We start from the raw sequence: 19,152 nt of genomic DNA, 5'->3' as shown, positions 1-19,152 counted from the left end.
ATATTATTATGTTTTAATATAAAATTTAAAATTACATATCATTCCAATTAATTTTTATATATAATTTAAAATTTTATTGCACAGTCATTATTTTTATATATGTGATTTGCTTAGATTGATTTGACAACTATTAAGGATGAGATAGATCACCGAAAAAAATCATTGTCAACTTTATTCATGGACCGTCATTTAATTCATGGAAAGTCAGTAAATCTTAAAATTGTAAATAAATTTTAATCTAAGGTAAGATTTAATATATAAAATTTAATTTAGAGTAATTATATATAAAATTATTTTACTGTGGTTTACATGTATAAATGAAATGTTAATTTTAATTCAGTCATATATATTTAAAAATAACAAATATATCAATTTATTTTTATATTAGATAAATTTAATTATTTGTATATACAATATATAAACATAATATGATGCTACACCGATAATTATGTTAATATTTTGTAAGAATTGGAGTAAATCCAAATTTCTTGTATAAAATTACACATTAAACAAAAATTCATTTATAGTTTTAAGACTTATTCCAATCAAACAACACTCTGAAACATTACTATTGAATTGTTGGATTGAATCTACAAATGGTTGGAATAAATAGCAATGAACTTCCTTCCTTAAGTATTTCGATGTTGTTTGAATTTTAGAGTTATCATTGATAAGAGGGCTTTACCTGAATACCACCCCTCCCGGTTATACCAAAAAAAAATTGTTGACTTGAAGTTGTTCAACAATTTATATACAAAAAATTAGCAAAAACCAACATTTAATTCATTTACCTCAAAAACAATTGGACAAACTTCTTAATTATCATAACATGCATACGGTGGTTAAATTTTGATAAATTAAAGTAAAAAGATTAAAATTTCAATTTTCGTAAAAGGGTTAATTTCATATACCAATTAAAAAGCAGTTGAAGTACTTGAGAGGTCTCTGTATTATAGAGATTGGATCAAATTAGTCTGTCTATCATTAAATGGAACAATTTAGTCCCTATACTATTAAAAAGAATCAAATAAGTTCAAACTATAACATGGTTAACATTTATTACATAAAAAATATCTTGAAAATTATTTTTTTCCAATTGCAATTCAATTCTAAACAAAAGATTTTATTTACACAATCATTAAAATTTTAAAAATATTTATTCTGTAAATTTTTTTGAATTTAATTCTTAGAAAAATTAAATTAATCCTATCCATATAATAGAGTAACCTACATTTACATTAAAAAGAACTCAAAATCTTGAATAATGGAGAGTAAGGATAGCTAATCCGTGTCTCGTGCATGTAGCTTTTTAGCAGCCATCTTTTTCGTTTGTGTTGTTCCTTTCCTGGCTCAGCCTTTTCAATTATTTTTTCACCTCCTCCTTTTTCATGGCCAATGGTATACGTTCAGAATTTTTTATTATCAGCCTACCCACACAGTGAATAGTAGCATTTTGTTAGTGTAAATTCAGCGATGTGAAAGCACTTCCAAACAGAGTTGTTAAAATTTTCAAACATGAAAAATCTAATTTATTAAAGGAATAAAAATTAAAACGTTGTTTAAAGTCAATTAATATATAATTTACAGAAATTAAAATATTGTATTAAATATAGTTGAAGAATGTGGAGAAGTAAATACTAGAACATGTCTCTAGAAAAGAAAACAAAACCAAAATGACTTTTGACAGGGAAGAAGGATTGCAATTGTTTGCAGAAATTTCTTATAATTTGATTTAGTTAAAATTAAAACGTTAAAACATATTTTTAGAGAAGAAAACAGAAAAATGGACCGAATAACCAAAATAAAATTTGATAGGGAATAAAAATTGCAGTTGTTTGCAGAAATTCATTTTAATTTAATTTAGTTGGTTGTAATCGTTTTGTTTGTTTTTCTATATATATACATTCTAGCTGACATCTGTATTCTTTAGTTATCATTTTTAATTAGGTGAGACTTAACTCACAGTTGTATAGTTACAGACAAATGTCAACCGTCAGATTATTATAATAATTGTAATTATTATTTTAAATTTAAGATATTTAATAAATAATTTAATACGCTTATAACGTTCTAAAACTCTAAAGTATTAAAATTTTAAACTCTAAAGTCATAAATGATAATCACAAGAACTCTAAACCCATGGTTGAGGACAGTCCATAAGTTTACGGACTATGACCTTAAAAATTTCCTTTTTAATTCACCAGATAAAATATTACTATATATATATTTTGGCGAAATATTACTGTATATAAAAAATCTTAAAATTTACTTATATTATATATATGCTTTTTCTCTTTTTTGTCCTCTAAAATAATATCTACCCAACTACGGATATCTTAACGGTTCTTTGCTATATGCAACGATAAAAACATGAGGCAGCCAGTAAGTATAGTAAAAGAAATATATATATATATATATATATATATATATATGTGTGTGTGTGTGAATGCATGTAGCATGATGGTAAAGATGTGGGGTGCTGCATTTGTCTCTTGCCTGGTGAAAGCATTCAATGTTTTTTGGCAAGACTAAGGAGGTGACATACATATATGTACGAGAACGAGATATACTTTGTATATTACCCTAATTAGAAATATATACATTCTGTATATATTTATATGTATGAGGATACATGCTGATTGACTATCTGTCTTCTTCTTATTATGAACAGAGAAGAAAAAAAAATTTATCTGTCTTCTTATTAGCTAGCTCTTGATGCTGTTTTCTTTCTTTTCTTGTAAGAAACTATATATAAATGGTAAAGTGAAGCAAATCAGTCTATAAATCTGCGGTTTGATAATTTCATCAAGTTGACATGTTGAAGCTAATAAAATTTGGTGCTTAAATCACCAGATTAATTTCAATCATAAATTATAAGTGGTACTTAACTTTGAAAAAAAAGACAAGTGTGTGGAGATGAGAAATTTCGATAAGTGTATGATTAATATGTGTGGCTACAATGAAATCAAGTCTATCTTTTGGTTTTGGAATTATTACAAGTGGGGTTAAATCTGCAGATAGGGTTTCTTTTCTTTTTGAATAAGATGGAGCAGTACAATTGCATAGCATTCAAGATCAAGACTTCACATTTTGCTTTGTACCCTTTTTAACTTGTTCATTTGGGTATCATATTGTATATGAAGGCACGTGAACCTCTTATTTCCCCTTTATAAGTGAATTACCACTCGATGGTGTAGGCCCTATTTTGCCTCTTTTTATTTTTTTTAATGATTAATAATATTATTATTAATCTCTATCATTCATCACCGATCCGATCTCTTCCTTCCTTATTATCTAAAACATAGATCCTCCACCTTTAGTGGACGAAGCCAACACCGTCACTTCGATTGCTCCATCTTTCCCCATGACTTCTAGTAATTGTTATTCATCTATTTATCCTTTTCCTATTGACCTAAACGAAGATGATCAACACCAACACCACCAGCTTTTCAACTTAATATCTCAACCTTCTTCTTCTTCTTCTTCATCATCTTCTTCTTCGTCGCCTTCTACTTCACTTACTTGTCCTTTTTCCTTCAGCCCAACTGTTCAACACCAGCAAGCAGCTTTCTATCAGAGCTTACCCCAGCAGTTCCATGATGATCAACAAGATCAGGTATATTTATAATCACCACTTCATGTTATCTTTCTTTTATAACCTAGGGTTTTCTTTGAGTGACTTTTTAGGGGAAATAATTATTGATTACTTGCATATATATATATATATATATATATATGTATATGATATACAGGAAAAAATACATGTTCCACAAGATGGACCATTGAGGAGTGACTGTGAGCTCAGGTTATCTATATGGAAAAAGGAAGAAAGGGTTGAAACTCATCATCAAAGTCATGATTCTGCTAAGTGGATGCCTTCAAAGATGAGGATGATGAGGAAGATGATGAACTCCGATCACACCGATTTATCAAATAGCCCTACACCGAAATCCGAAGATCACCAGGAGCAGAAACAACCATCATCTTCTCCAGACAACAACAACAGCACAATTAGGGTTTGTGCTGATTGCAACACTACTAAGACTCCTCTCTGGAGGAGTGGACCCCGGGGCCCCAAGGTACTTAAATTTCCAGTCTTCTTCTTCTTTTTAATCCAAACCCTTGCCCTAAAGTCAAACGTAAAGAGCATAAAGGCAATTGCCACTCAATTTCTTTTAAAGATATTTCATTGATCTTTTTTACTTTGGTCTATCTGGCTGCAGTCCCTTTGCAACGCCTGTGGAATTCGTCAAAGAAAAGCAAGAAGGGCTGCAGCGGTGGCGGCGGCGGCGGCAAGCAGCGTTGTTGCAGCTGAGACACCGCCAAGTATGAGAAGTGAGGTTCAACTTAAGGCGAAGAGATCAAGCAACAATGGTGTTCCACATTTGAAGAACAAAAAATGCAAACATAATTCTCAATCTCAAAGTAGAAAGAAGCTGTGTTTCGAAGATTTAAGGATAATATTGAGCAAGAATTCAGCTTTTCATGGAGTTTTTCCTCAGGACGAGAAAGAAGCCGCGATCCTACTCATGGCCTTATCGTATGGTCTTGTTCATGGTTGAAAATTCTCCCCACCACCTTAGCCTTATATATTGTTGTTTTCTAGGTTTAAATAATTAGTGTTGGGAGTGTAGTAGCTAACTAAGGTCATAAACGTTTGAAACTAGAATTGTCATTGAGTGTGAAGAAAAAGTAATTTGTTAAAATAAAGAAAAAGAGATTTGAAATGCAAAATGCATGTAGAACTTTAGAGCTTTGATTATCAGGTGAATTTGAACAGGTTGGTAACCATAATTATGGAGCTCTTGATCTTCTACGTCTTATTCTATATATATTATGTCGTGAACTTAATAAAATTCTATGCTTTGATTTGTCTCTTGTTCATTTTCTCATATATGGATTAGGGTTTATTAATATTATTAATGGTATTTTGTTTGAAAACGCCGCCTATTGGAGTCACGTGAACAACAGTGTTTCACCGCTGACATTTTCTTTTCTTTGTATTTGAATCTATCATGTTTTATACGTCATAACATATGAAATTACTTTTTCTTTTTCAGTGGGTATTTCAGCATTTTAAAATCCTAGGGTTTTCAGTAAAAGTAATTAGCAACTGTTGGTTTTTAAATTTTATGATGGTGATGAATCAAAAGGTAGCTAGGGTTTACAGCTTTCTCTTTCTTTTTCCTTTTTTTTTTTTCTGAAAGTCGCCTAGAAGAATGTATTTTTGTCTTTGACAGTGTCTTTTATTCATGTCTGATTACAAATAGTATCATTTCATAGATAGCTTGTAAGTGTAGTACCACGACAACAATAATAAATGACTGCATTTGTCCCCAAGATGGTAGATTTTGATTGTTGATATGCTTTTATATGAAATATATTTGATAAATATTCCACAACTGCTATAACTTTAGTTGTGATATTAAAAAACTTATGGGATATATATAACAGTAGCAAAGGACAAAGATTTTATTACAAGATTTAAAAAATATTAATTTGTAGGACACTCTTGTAAGTAGTAGCTACTTAAGTTGTTTCAATGTCCATCACCTAAGATTTGTTTTTTTTTGGTAATAGGAAGCGAATGTAATGACAACAAATTTGTTAGAAAGTAAAAATCATGAAATTAAGATTAGTCTCCTATAATAAGATTAAAGTTTTTTATATATTTGTATCTTATCATAATTTCTGCTTACAAGTTACAAGTTTAGTCATCTAATTAATTAATATTCAACATTATTTAGCTAATAACCAAAAGTAGATTATTCAACATTATTCAGCTAATTCCTAAAAACAATTATTCAGTTAATAAGGTTTTGATTTTGTTATTAAAATTGAAATTTTAAGTGTGAGTATTTAGGTTTAAATTTCACTATTCAGTCAATCATAAATAAACTTAAATTTCGCAACATGTGTTTTTATTTAGAATTATTTAAAATAAATTTTATATATAATTATATTTGCATTCATCTTATAAAAGAAGACATTGTATAATTTATTTGTTTTATATGTTTGAATTTGAGGTTTATTATACACAATAAATTTCAGGGTGAATTTAGATTTTAACTCTCTTTATACAATATTTAATTCTACTCATAATTCCTTCTCAATTTTTAAAATGAAAAAAAGATGTTTATACGTATTCAAACTCATGTCTTTCTGGTTGTTGCAATTATAATGGTGTAAATTAAGTTAAGGTTCAAGTAACTATATTTAAACTTTTTTTTAGCAGTGACTAGTTCTGTAACATCCCGAAATAAGGCCTAAATCGAATAATGGTTGCGAAACCACGAATCCGAGGTCAAAAAAATTTATTCCGATTAAGTTTTAAGGTTTATTCATTGATTGAATAATTGTGTGAAAATTTCGTGAAGAAATTTTATGTATAAGTGCCTAATTTGATAATTAGAACTAAATTGTAAAATTAGCAAAATGTGTGTTCTAGATAATAAATGAGATTTAATTAAAATGGGTTCTTAAAGTGGAGGTCATTATTTAGTAATTAGACCATTATATTTAAGTTTGGACAAAAATGGGAAAGAATAGGACAAATTTGAAAGAAAAGCCTTTAAGGGCATTTTGGTCATTTAGTAATTAAAAGAATTAAAAAGGGAAAATAAAGCCAAAATTGGTCCATCTTCTTCATGGAGGCTGAATATAGCATGGGGGAAGCCATGGTTAGGGTTTCCAAGCTTTCCAAGCTTAATACTAAGTCCGTTCTAGCCTTATTTTTAATGTTCTTTATGTTTTTGGAGTCCCGGTAACTTGATTTAGTTTATTCTAGCAATAATTCTTGCTAGGGGTTCATATTTGGAAAAATACCCATAGGTTAAATGTGTTTATTTTGATGTTTTATGGTAGAATATGAAGCTTGAAATTATGTAAAACAACTTTTGCTAAGCGATTTTAAGTGAAAACGAGTAAAATGACATAATCGATAAAAATACCTGATGTTCATAAGTACATGATAGAGTGGAAATTTGATGTTTCTATAAAAGGAAAAAATGTTCAGCGTGTCATAAAACATAATAAAAATGGATAAATTTTAATTTCGGAGCCTAGGGGCAAAATCGTAATTCTGTAAAGGTTTAGGGGCAAAATTGTAATTTTTCCAAAGTTTGAGTTAGGGAATGTTTTGAATAGTACATTAATTAAATAAGTGAAATATGATTTAGATCCCGAAAAGTGAGATTTGGACCTAGAACGAGAGAAAAATCGAAAATCGAAAATCGAAAATCGGGAAAGTTGGTAAAATGGTTGTTATGGTATCGAGGTAAGTTCATATGTTTAATAAGCATTTAGTTATGCATATTTGAATGATAAATTGATATTTTGGCCATAAATACTTTAGTATTGAGTTTCAGAAATAATGATTAATGTTCGATAATAATTCGATATTGGAAAGAGAACTTGTATAATTTATATGTAAGACCATATTTTGTATTATGGCTCTGTATGATAAAAAGAAAGTATTGACTAGCATAGTTTGATGAGAATAAGTTAAGTTGATGATATGATGAGATTGAGAATGTAAGTATGTAAGTTGAGTAGCATTTTATTATTATGCAATTATTGTTATTAGTATTGTTATTATTGAGTTATGCGACTAACCTTGAGAATTTGAGCAAGTATGTTTCAGCTATGACTTGACAAGGCATTGATATCTCAAAGTCCATGGTTGTACCATGGCAATTAAGGAAGAATTGACGGAAAAGTCCATGTTCATAACATGGCATTTAAGGAGGAATTGACGGTTAAAGATACCATATAAGACCATGTCAAGACATGGCATTGGTAAGGCAAGGATCCCGTGTAAGACCATGTCAAGACATGGCATCAGCATTGATTAAGGACTCCATATAAGACCACATCAAGATGTGGCATTGGCACTAAGACAAGGATACCATGTAAGACCATGTTTGGAACATGGCATTTGGTAAGATAAGGATATCATGTAAGACCATGCCAAGGCATGGCATTGATAAATTCTATAAGGCAAGGAAATCATGTAAGACCATGTCAAGACATGGCATTGAGGAGTTACTATAAGGCGAAGGTCCCATGTAAGACCATGCCAAAGCATGGCATTGGTGAGTTCATAAGGCAAGGATACCACGTAAGACCATGTCAAGACATGACATTGGAAAGTTCAAAAAGGAAAAGGTTCCTGAGTAATCCAAAGAGTAAGTCGAAGAAACGACAAGGTGAGAACATGAAGAAAGAGTACAGGTATGCATTTAAGGCTTATTTAATATTGATATTGTAAGTAATTGAGATTATCAAGTATTAAGTAAGTGATGAGTTTTTAGTTATGCTTGTGACACTTTATGACACGATTGGCAATATGCCTATATTATGAAAGAGTACTCATGTGTTAAGTGAGATGTTGCAGGTATGTAAATAAGCTATTAAGTAAGGTGCCTTTTGTATTCTGAGCCTTTGGTAAGGTTACTGATGAGTAAGATTGTAATATCCTGATTTTGGGCCTAGTCGGAATAGTGGTTTCGTGACCATAAAATCCGAGATAGAAATAATTATTTTATGATTATTTTAAAGTCTATGATATGATTGCATGATTGTGTGAAAATTTCGTGAAGAAATTTTATGCATAAAGTGCTTAATTTGAAATTTGGGACTAAATTGAATAAATTGCAAAACTTGTGTTCTAGAAGTATTTTGCATAAAATTGAATTAGATTATTAATTAGATGTCCTTAAAGAGTAATTTTACCAATTTCTAAGTCTATGGACAAAATTGGACATGGATGGAATTTTGGAAAGTTTAGTAGTAAGGGCATTTTGGTCATTTAGGGTAAAATGAATTAAAATACAAAATTAAAAGCCAATTTTGCTCATCTTCAACCCCATGGCCGAATATAGCAAGGAGAAACCATGGCTAGGGTTTTTCAAGCTTCCAAGCTCGATTAGCAAGGAAAACTCGAAATTGGGCTAAAATGGGAAAATACCAAGTTGTGGACGAAATGGTAAAATAGCCATTTTCGCACACGAGGTAAGTTCATATGTAAATGTTGGTAACATAGTTATTATTTTAAATGTTTTAATGTTTTTAAATGATATGATAATTATTATGAAATATTATACTTGTGATAATTGTTTGATAATATGTCAAATTATGTTATATACTTGGAAAATGTGAAATACTACCGAGTATCGGTATCGGCATTCCGTAGAAGATGGTTGAGACACATGATTGGGAAAAGGTCCGTTGAACCTCAGGAATGGATTAGGATACAAGTGACATGTCACTGGGATATTTGGGCATCCGAACTCGTTGAGTTGAGTCCGAGTTCACTTATGGATGCGAGCGTCCAACTCGTTGAGTTGAGTCCGAGTTCGTGAGATGTAACTAGGCATCCGAACTCGTTGAGTTGAGTCCGAGTTCACTTATGGATGCGAACGCCGAGCTCGTTGAGTTGAGTCCGAGTTCACTTATGGGCGGGTTACATGGTAGCTTGGCTACATATGTGGCACTTATGTGCAAGTTATCCATGTATCCAATTATATTCGATGTGTTCAACGGGTAAAGTTCTACTCAAATGGAGGAATACTCAAGATGAAAGGGACGTATTGGTAAGTGTTGTGCAATGGATACTTTGAACAGGTATGTACTTAACCCTCGGGTTGAAAACTCGATATAACAACAATATGGTAAGATGATAAATGAAAAGGTGATATGAATGTCTTGGTGATGATTATGCAAATGATGTTTTATGTTTGCTTATATGGTTATGTTACTTGCTATTTGCATGTGAGCTTACTAAGCATTTATGCTTACTCCTCCTTTTCATTCCTTGTAGTGTTGACAAGCCAGCTCGGAAATCGGAAGCGGTCGGAGGCACGCCACACTATCCGTATACCATCTTGGCATAATGGCTTGTATATTTTGAGTATGGCATGTATAGCATTATAATCATTTTATATGTATGGTCTTATGATATGGTTATTGAGTGGTATGGAAATAGAAATGCTTGGTAATGATTAGCCATTGGAATGGCTAATCATGATCATATTTGGTATTATGTATGTCAAATTGCTAGCTAATCCATGGAAACCATGAAATAGGTAAAATTTACCATAAAATAGATTCAGACAACAGCAGTGACGTGAGTTTAAAAAATCACTAAAAATAGTAGAAATGGAATTAAATAATGAATAAGTTATGGAATCGAATCTTGATGAGTCTATTTTCATATGGAATAAGCGAAATAGGTATATGAGCTATATTTTATGAGATGTTTAAATTTTTGTGAAACAGGGCCAGAGCGATTTCTAGATCCCCTGTTCTGACTTTGGAAATTCACCATAAATTTTACAAAGATAATTAGAAGTCACGCTTTATATGTACAGATTCCTTATTGAGTCTAGTTTTATTAGAGACAAACGGCATAGTCATTGAAGGTCTGTATAGGGAGATATCTGATTCGTAATACACAGAGGTCAGAGTAGTTGAACCCTGAAACAGGGAGAATTTAACTAATAAACTGTACTAATTGGCCCAACAAAAATTCTAGAAAAAATTAGTAGATATATATATGAGTCTAGTTTCAGGAAAAATTTACGGAATTGGATTTCGAGTTTCGTAACTCGAGATATGATTTTTAAAGCGACTGTGATGCAGTTAGCCAGCTTGTCTGGAAATTTTAAAATGAATTGTATGAGCTGTTTAATTAATGAATTAAGTCCGTTAACACCTCGTGTTCAACTCCGGAAACGGTATCGGGTATGGGGTGTTACAAAGATGGGAAAGTAAGAACTAAACATTATTTAAGCAAATTATGACAGCATAGTAGTAAGCTAAATTGATTGCTAATGCTTATTATTTTACATGTGAACTTACTAAGTGTGACAGCCCGATTTTTACCCTAGTCGGAACGGTGGTTTAGGGACCACGAATTCGAGTAAAAAAAAGTTATTATTTATTTATTATTTATCTATGTTTTGAATGCATGAATTTGTTTGGCGTGAAATTTTATTTTAAATTTGCATCATTTGAATGCCGATTTATTGAATAGGGTCTAAATGCATAATATTAAAACTTAATGAGTTATTTGGTGATAACCAAATTATGAGGACTATTATTAGTGGAGGGATTTCATAGGAAATTTTGCCATTTCCAAGTGTAGTGGACGGCACTTGTTATTGTTATTAGTTTTATATAATGAATATATGCATTTTACCCTATTAGTATTATTATATTATATGAAATGAAAGTAATAAAAATAAAAGAAAAGGAATAAAATAAAACCACTTGCCTTATTCTTGTCGAAATAAAAAGAAGAAGAAAATAGAAAAGAAACAAGACATTCGGCCTTCCTTGATTCAAAATTTAGGTATGTGTTTAGCTTTAATTTGAAATTGGTTGCATTTTTGAGATGTTAGTTGTCTTTTGATCATAACCCATGAATTTATTTTCCTAATTGTTGAACATTGAATGTTCGGTCATGAGGTTGATATGAAGAAATACTTTAGTTCTTTGTTGAATGTGTTAGAAAATAAGAGTTGGTGTTTGATTATTGAGGTTTAAATTTAGATGTTAGGTGATTTTGTGTTTATGGTATGAAAATGAAATAAATTGTTAAATGGGAAGTTAATTGCGAAATGAAGATATGTAAGGATTCATATAGGCATATGGAGCATTCGATTATGGTACATTGAAATAAAGAATTGATGTATTTTAATTATTAAATACTTTGGACTATTTAGCAAATGTTGAATACCATGAGGAGCGAATAAGTAAACTTATTAATTATGCATTAAGAATTGATTTGTTTATAAATTAAATTGAATGAGTTGAAATTGAAATTTTAATTAGATCAAGAAACGAAGAGATCGGAAGTGGATAAGAGAAAAGCAAAATTAATTGAATAGCCGAGAAACTTAATCCGTCGATAATCGAGGTAAGTTTTAAGCAATTGAGTTGATTGAATTTAATTATAATGTAATTCATGAATTCAATGGAAGTACATAATTATATATGTATAGTTTGGTATAATCAAAAGTGAATACATATGTATGGTTTGATATCACCGAAGGTGATATATATATATATATATATATATATATATACATTTATTTGATCTAGCCGATTGTGGTAGAAGTATGTGTATATATATTCAAAATGGTAGTAAGCTTGAGATGAGCACTAAGTGTGCGAAGTGAAATTGGTAATGAGTACTAAGTGTAAAAAAATTGTAATACCCCCCCTAACCCCAAACCGTTACCGGAACGAGGTTATGAGGCATTACCGGACATATCAGACAACTTACTAATAATTTACAATTATTAAAAATTTTCATAGTATAATATAATAATTGAGTCCCTATCTTGAACTCTCGAAGTTCAAACACGTATTAAAAGTAGAACGGGAATTGTTCGAGTATTCTAATTTTTTTTTTTTTATAAAAATTTCGGCAGCATTTCTGCTTATTTTTACTTAACCCTCCTGCAAATTCAAACCAAAACAACCAACACCAATATTTCACAATCATATAACTAATATTTATATCATTAACAAAATTTTAACTTAATTACTATCATAGCATCATTCAAAATTGGTTAAAAACTTCATTCATTTAACAACTTAATGTTCATGTATCAAAATATCATGTACTTTTCTTTCCATTTCATTTAACCATCTAAATTTTATAATTCATCCTTCACTACCCAAAGTAATATACATATTCAAGTGACTAAACAACACCTATGTACATGCCACCTTTACCCAAAAGAAAAATATACATCACCAAGTTTGTGTTGGAGTCGGGATTGTTCCGGATGCTGAGTCGGGACACTTGACTTCTACTAACCTGCGCACGGAAACAACCGTACGCTGAGTATGGATATACTCAGTGGTATTACTATAAATCAAGACTATTTAATACTAATAAATTACAAAAATCAACCATAAATTTTATAATTATTTAAACTACTTTTCTCATAAAATCTTAAATTCATAATTCATTTTTCTCATACTAACTCAATTCATAATTTAACTCATACATTCTTTCTCGTACTTTTCAATAGTGCTAAAACAAATAATCTCATTTTCAAAATTTCATTTCAATTATTTACCCTATTAACAAAGCTCGGACTATGACAGATACACGGATTTCCACCCAAACGCACCAGAATATCCAACCCAAACACACCCGGAATATTGTAAATCCTCCATAACACACCGGTATAATATATCCTCCCAACACACCAATAAGGCATTAAATGTCTATTCGGATAAACCAAAGTATATAATAACAGAAACATCTTCTCAGCCGAACTACAATCTCTTCATCACATCACAAATCTAATGCATGCCATTTGTATCGAATCTAGTCCGACGAGTTAATAGGGTATTATTTTACTTTTTCTAATTTCAATTTCACATACTTACCTCAAGTCTTATTTACCATACATAACAATTAAAATTTCAGCAATCAATAATAATTAAAATTCGAATTATAGTAATACACACCGTAATTCTCCCGTTTTAGTCCTCGATGACTTTCTCCTTTCCTTTCGATGCTGATGCTTCAGGTTCTTTGTTGGCTACGAAAATAATAATTTATAATCATCAATACAACCTAAACATGCAAATTTAACCATTTTTAATGTATATATATATAATTTCACCATTAAGCTGTCTACTTGAGTCATTGTTACTAAATTATTTATATCTTGAGCTACGAAACTCCAAATTAATATCCGTAAATTTTTCTTAAAACTAGACTCATATATCTTCTAACCATAAAATTTCCAGAATTTTTGGTCTAGCCATTTAGTACAGTTTATTCGTTAAATACTCCCCTGTTATTTCATTTGACAGTTCTGACCTCTCTCTACTAAAAATAAATTATCTCATTGTACAGGACTCGAATAAGGTTCTTGTTTATTTATTTTGAAACTAGATTCATTAAGGAGTTCACATATATAAATTACACTCCATAATAATTTTTTTACAATTTTTAATGATTTTTCAAAGTTAAAACAGGGCATCTCGAAATCACCCCAAACCAGTATTACAAAATTTCAAATATCTCTTGATTCATCAATTAATTGCTTACACTGTTTCTACTATAAGAAACTAGACTCAATAAGCTTTAATTTCATATTTTGTTCATCCTCTAGTTCAATTTATAAAATTTTTAGTGAATTTTCAAAGTCAGACCATTGCTACTTCCCAAAACTGTTTTGATGTAAAATGTTAATAACCAAATTTATAACACCAATTCACACCTTATTCCTATTCAAATTTCATTTAAACTCAAATTTAACTATTAAATTTTCAACATATTTTCTTAATTCCAAATTTTCCTCAATTTAGTCCCTAAAACACAAAACTTATAGCTTACTTTGCAATTCAATCCTTATATCTATTCTAACTTGAATTTCATTCAATTAAACCCCTATTTCATCATTTTATTCAACATGAACTTTGTCTAAAAACCTAAGAACTTCCAAACTAACAACTTAATTTCATCAAAAACTTGTTTTAAGACTTCTAAAATATCAAAATTATGATAAAAGGACTTGATTGAGCTTACCAATTAACTCCAAGCTTCATAAACCCTATTTTCCATTTTCTTTCTTCTTTCTCCCCTGTTTCTTCTCTGTTTTCGTTTTCATTTCCTTTTCTTTTAACTTATTTGTCTCTTTTATATATAATAATAATATAATATAATATAATATAATATACTTAATTATTAAATAAATATATATTTTTTTAATCAATAAAATCTTTGATATTTTCCACGTTAAACCGCCTCAGCTATAGGAAATGGTTAATTTCCTCTTAAGTCCTTCTAATTTTTCTTTAATCTATAATTAAACTTTTACCCTTATTCAATTTAATCCTTTTTACTAATTACTCTAAATTAAGCTAAATTTACTTAATTAAAACCTAATTAAACACACTACTAGACTCATAAATATTTTTAATAATTATTTTCGAACTTATTTCACTAAGACGGAGGCCCGATAACACACTTTTCTGGTGCCCACGGATTTTGGGTCGTTACAAAAATTGATCATTTGGCACTAAGTGTGCAAACTGAATTTATACTGAGTACTAAGTGTACGAGATCGGTTAATGAGCACTAAGTGTGCGAGTTTATCTTTACGTATCAAAGATGGATTAAGGTGAATAAATGTTTATTTGTTTGTTTGAATTAAGCTCAAGAGAAAAAGGAGCTAAATTCGGAAAGGGGGAAAGCAAAAGTAGTTGATTAATCAATCCGTAATTGTGCAATGACATTCAAGGTAAGTCCTTAAGTAATTAAATTTGATTTGCTGCGCGCTTAAGATTATATAATATGATAAGAAATTATTTGACCTTTACAAGTTCGATTTGCAATAAGTATATTGAATTTAGGCTATAAAGCCGAATATGAAATGGACGATTTATGTATATAATGTGGCCGAATGACTATTAAGTAATGATGTGAAAGTGTGTAATATGTGTGTACAATTTTACTGTACTTGTTTGTATAAAGTCGAATGTGAATTGAATGGTATATATGTGGTGACCGAATAGCTATTATGAAACAAAGTCAAAGAATAGGATATTTGTATAATTGTGAATTGTGACTATTGTTCCTACTTGATCGAAGTTGTGTGTGAAATAATTTGTGAATATGGCATATAGTCGAATGGTTATTAAAAGTGAAACTGGGATAGTGAAAAGATTATGTGTTCTTTATGTATGATTATTGAACCAAAAGTTAAAGGGTAGGTGTACATTTTGTGTTTATATTCGAACAAAGCAATTGAATTACTAATGTGATATGTTATGTGAAATGTGTTAACATGTGAAAAAAATATGCAAGATACTGGAAATGCATCCCGGCTAAAGTCCCGCAGGCTTCGTGCTGGAAATGTATCCGGGCTAAAGTCCCGTAGGCTTCGTGCAGTAAATGTATCCGGGCTAAAGTCCCGCAGGCTTTGTGCTGGTAATATAATTTCCGGTTTTATACCTAGCAGGCCAAGTGCTGATGAATTTGATAAAAGTATACAATTACAAGATCCTACACTAAGATGACAAATTGAAAGTGTATTACATATTAAGTTGGCCAGGTATGTATCATGTACTCGTATGCGATTTTGATTTGAATTAAATTATAAATGTATAAAGTGATGCATCTGTGAATAAGTGTTATGACTATAAATGTGATCGTGATACATTCGGTAAATGTGTGAAGTTATGTGAAGTGATTTTATGTTTATATTCAAATATAAACACTTGGTCCTTGTGGAAAGGTTTGTGGAAGTATATGATTTTATTTTTAGGTGATTACGATCATTGAAAACTAAATATGAATATGATATTGTATTTTATTCGTTTCAATTGAACTAAAGTTGATAGTGAAACATTTTAATGCCTATGTTATATGAGTTCGATCTTGAATGACATGATATACATGTTTAAATAATTTGAATGCAAGGAATGTGTGAAAGAGCAAATTTGTAATAAATTTGCTTGGGACAGCAACAGTAGCTTGATTTTGGAAAATAACCATAAATTGTGGAAATTAAATTAGAAGCTGAATAAATTATGTAATTAAATCTTAATGAGTCTAGTTTCTTATAAAAGAAACCGTGTAAGCAAAAGAATTGTAGATAATGAGATATTTGAAGTGGCGTGACATAGAGTCAAAATGACTTCGAAATCCCCTGTTCTGTTTTTAGAAAATCATTGTAAATTGTACAATTATTATTATAAGATAAAATTTATATTCTTAGACTCCTTAATGAGTCTAGTTTCAAATCAAATAAACGAGAACATATTTTGAATTCTGTACAATGAGAAATCCGATTTATAGTGAAGAATGGTCAGAATAGTCAAACAGTGAAACAGGGGAAAATTTAAGAAAAATCTGGTATTGATTGGTCAAACCAAAAATTCTGAAAATTTTATAGATATAAGATATATGAGTCTATTTTCAGGGAAAATTAACAGCATATGATTTGGAGTTTTGTATCTCCAGTTATAAAAAATTTAGTGACTGCTGCTCAGCAAGACAGCTTGTAGTGATTATGTGATTATGTTGTGAACATTGAATAAACTTGGTCAGATGTATGTAGTCCATGTGAAAATGAGACGTGATAAATAACAGATAAATATATGCTATATGTGCTTGACATGTGACCTTGTGGTTCCATGAATCAAACATGGAAAAATATGACATGTTTTGGTTGGTATGTATTGGATATGTGCAAGTTTTGTTCATACGAATGAATTGACAGTTATCACACGAATTTAAAATCATAGTCATAAGTTATTTGTAAATATAAATAAGTGAAGCTATTTAATAAGGTTATATGAACTTAAGATACTATGAATGCATATACAATTGAGATTATTTTTCAATTCGGATTAGTGATATGGAATTTTCATAATTATTGAAATGATTTATTTGCTTAAGGCTTACTAAGCTTTCAAAGCTTATTCTGTGTGTTTTTTCTATGTCTATAGGGCTTCAGAGAAATTGCTTGGGTTGGAAGTCGAGGAGATTTCATCACACTATCGAGTTATCATGTGAGTAGATAAAGTTTGTATATCATTAAGGTTTAAGGCATGTATTGAATAGACTAATAGTGGAAGGATATTTTGGTTAACGTATTTAAGCCATGCGAATATGGCATCTTTTGGATGTTTAATTTTATAAGTTAGAAATTCGACCACTGGTTGTGTCTAGCATTTATATAAAAAAAAATCTTTATTTCAAGAGAATGTTCAAAATTTTACTGTTAAGATCTGTTTTCTGATTTCCGGTAACGCCTTGTCATATTCCGGTGATGGTTACGGGATAGGGGTGTTACACTAAGCTTTATAAGCTTACTTCTTTCACTTTCCCATGTTTCAGAGTACTTAAAAGCAAGCTCAGGTTGGAGGTCGTCGGAGATCACTTCACACTATCGACTATCAAGTTACCAAATGTGTATCTTCGTTTATAAACGTTCTAGTTTATGGCATGAATAGGGACTTAGCCATTTTGTGTGTATGTCCTTATGATATGGCTAAAGAATGGTATGTAAATATTTGATAATGATTAGCTATTGAAATGGCTAATGAAGAACATGTTTCAGTGTTGTGTATGCCTAAATGGTAGTTAATACAAAGAAATCATGAAAAAGTGAAATTGGCATTAAAACAGTATTGAACAACAGCAGTGATGTGATCTTGAAAAATAGCCAAGAATAGTAGAAATGGAATTAGGTGATGAATGAGATATAGAATTAAAGCTTATTGAGACTATTTTCACATGAAAGAAACAGAGTAAGCAAAAGAAGTGTATATTAAGAGATATTTGAATTTTAGTGAGACACGGTCAGAGTGATTTCTGAATCCTCTGTTCTGACTTTATAAATTCACTAAAAATTGTACAAAAAGAATTAGGAGTTATAGTTTATATTTCTAGATTCCAGACGGCATGGTTATTTGAATTCTGTACAGAGAGAAAATTGATTCGTAGTGAGGAGAGGTCAGAGTAGGCGAACAGTGCAACAGGAGAAACTTTAACTAATAAATTGTACTAATTGGCTAGACCAATATTTCTGGAAAAAAAATTAGTAAGAAGATACATGAGTCTAGTTTCAGGGAAAATTCACGAATTTAAATTTTGAGTTTTGTGACTCGAGTTATGATTTATTTAGTGACTATGACGTAGGTGGGCAGTTTTATAATGAATAATGAAATAAATTGTTTTGATTTGTCTAAGTATTCGGAAAATTTTTAATGTTCTCGGTTTGGTCCCGAACCATTTCAATTGCATGTCTTAGGGTCTCGAGGGCCCTTTTTAGGGACATATTGAATGAATGTAAATAAATTAATTTTAAAAACAAATTTTATGTCTCGAATTAGTAAGTTAAGTCAGGTAACGCCTTGTGCTCGACTCCGGCGACAATCTCGGGTAAGGGTGTTACAAGTTCCCTCACCGTAAGTGCTCTCCAAAAAGGTAGATGGTTGGTTATGAAATATAGACATGAGCAAAACTCAATTCGATTCAAAAAATTGGAAAAAAATTTCAAATTTTAAGTTATTCGAGTTTCGAGTTCCTAGTTCGAGTCGAGTTGAATTTTACAATTCAAATAACATATTGATGTAAATACCTATTTGTCCTTGTCAATTTTGAAAATA

General features: G+C 30.4%; 1 protein-coding gene and 1 long non-coding RNA gene across 2 annotated transcripts; one reads left to right on the top strand and one right to left on the bottom strand.

Moving 5' to 3' along the window:
* The first annotated feature begins 3,067 nt into the window (after positions 1–3,067).
* LOC108484310 (GATA transcription factor 21) lies at positions 3,068–4,856 on the top strand. Its single transcript, XM_017788049.2, has 3 exons — positions 3,068–3,616; positions 3,753–4,079; positions 4,224–4,856. The coding sequence occupies exons 1-3, from the start codon at positions 3,365–3,367 to the stop codon at positions 4,560–4,562; spliced, it is 918 nt and encodes a 305-aa protein (XP_017643538.1). The 5' UTR covers positions 3,068–3,364; the 3' UTR covers positions 4,563–4,856.
* Positions 4,857–12,609: 7,753 nt separating this feature from the next.
* On the bottom strand, positions 12,610–14,650 carry LOC128292908 (uncharacterized). The gene is made up of 3 exons (XR_008282893.1): positions 14,561–14,650; positions 13,492–13,565; positions 12,610–12,829 (listed from the first exon to the last, which is right to left on the bottom strand). It is a non-coding gene; the product is annotated as an uncharacterized LOC128292908 (long non-coding RNA).
* Positions 14,651–19,152: the final 4,502 nt, after the last annotated feature.

This window comes from Gossypium arboreum, chromosome 5 (assembly GCF_025698485.1).
Source record: "Gossypium arboreum isolate Shixiya-1 chromosome 5, ASM2569848v2, whole genome shotgun sequence".
NCBI classification, from domain to species: Eukaryota; Viridiplantae; Streptophyta; class Magnoliopsida; order Malvales; family Malvaceae; genus Gossypium; species Gossypium arboreum.
This window is presented reverse-complemented; position numbering and strand designations above follow the sequence as displayed.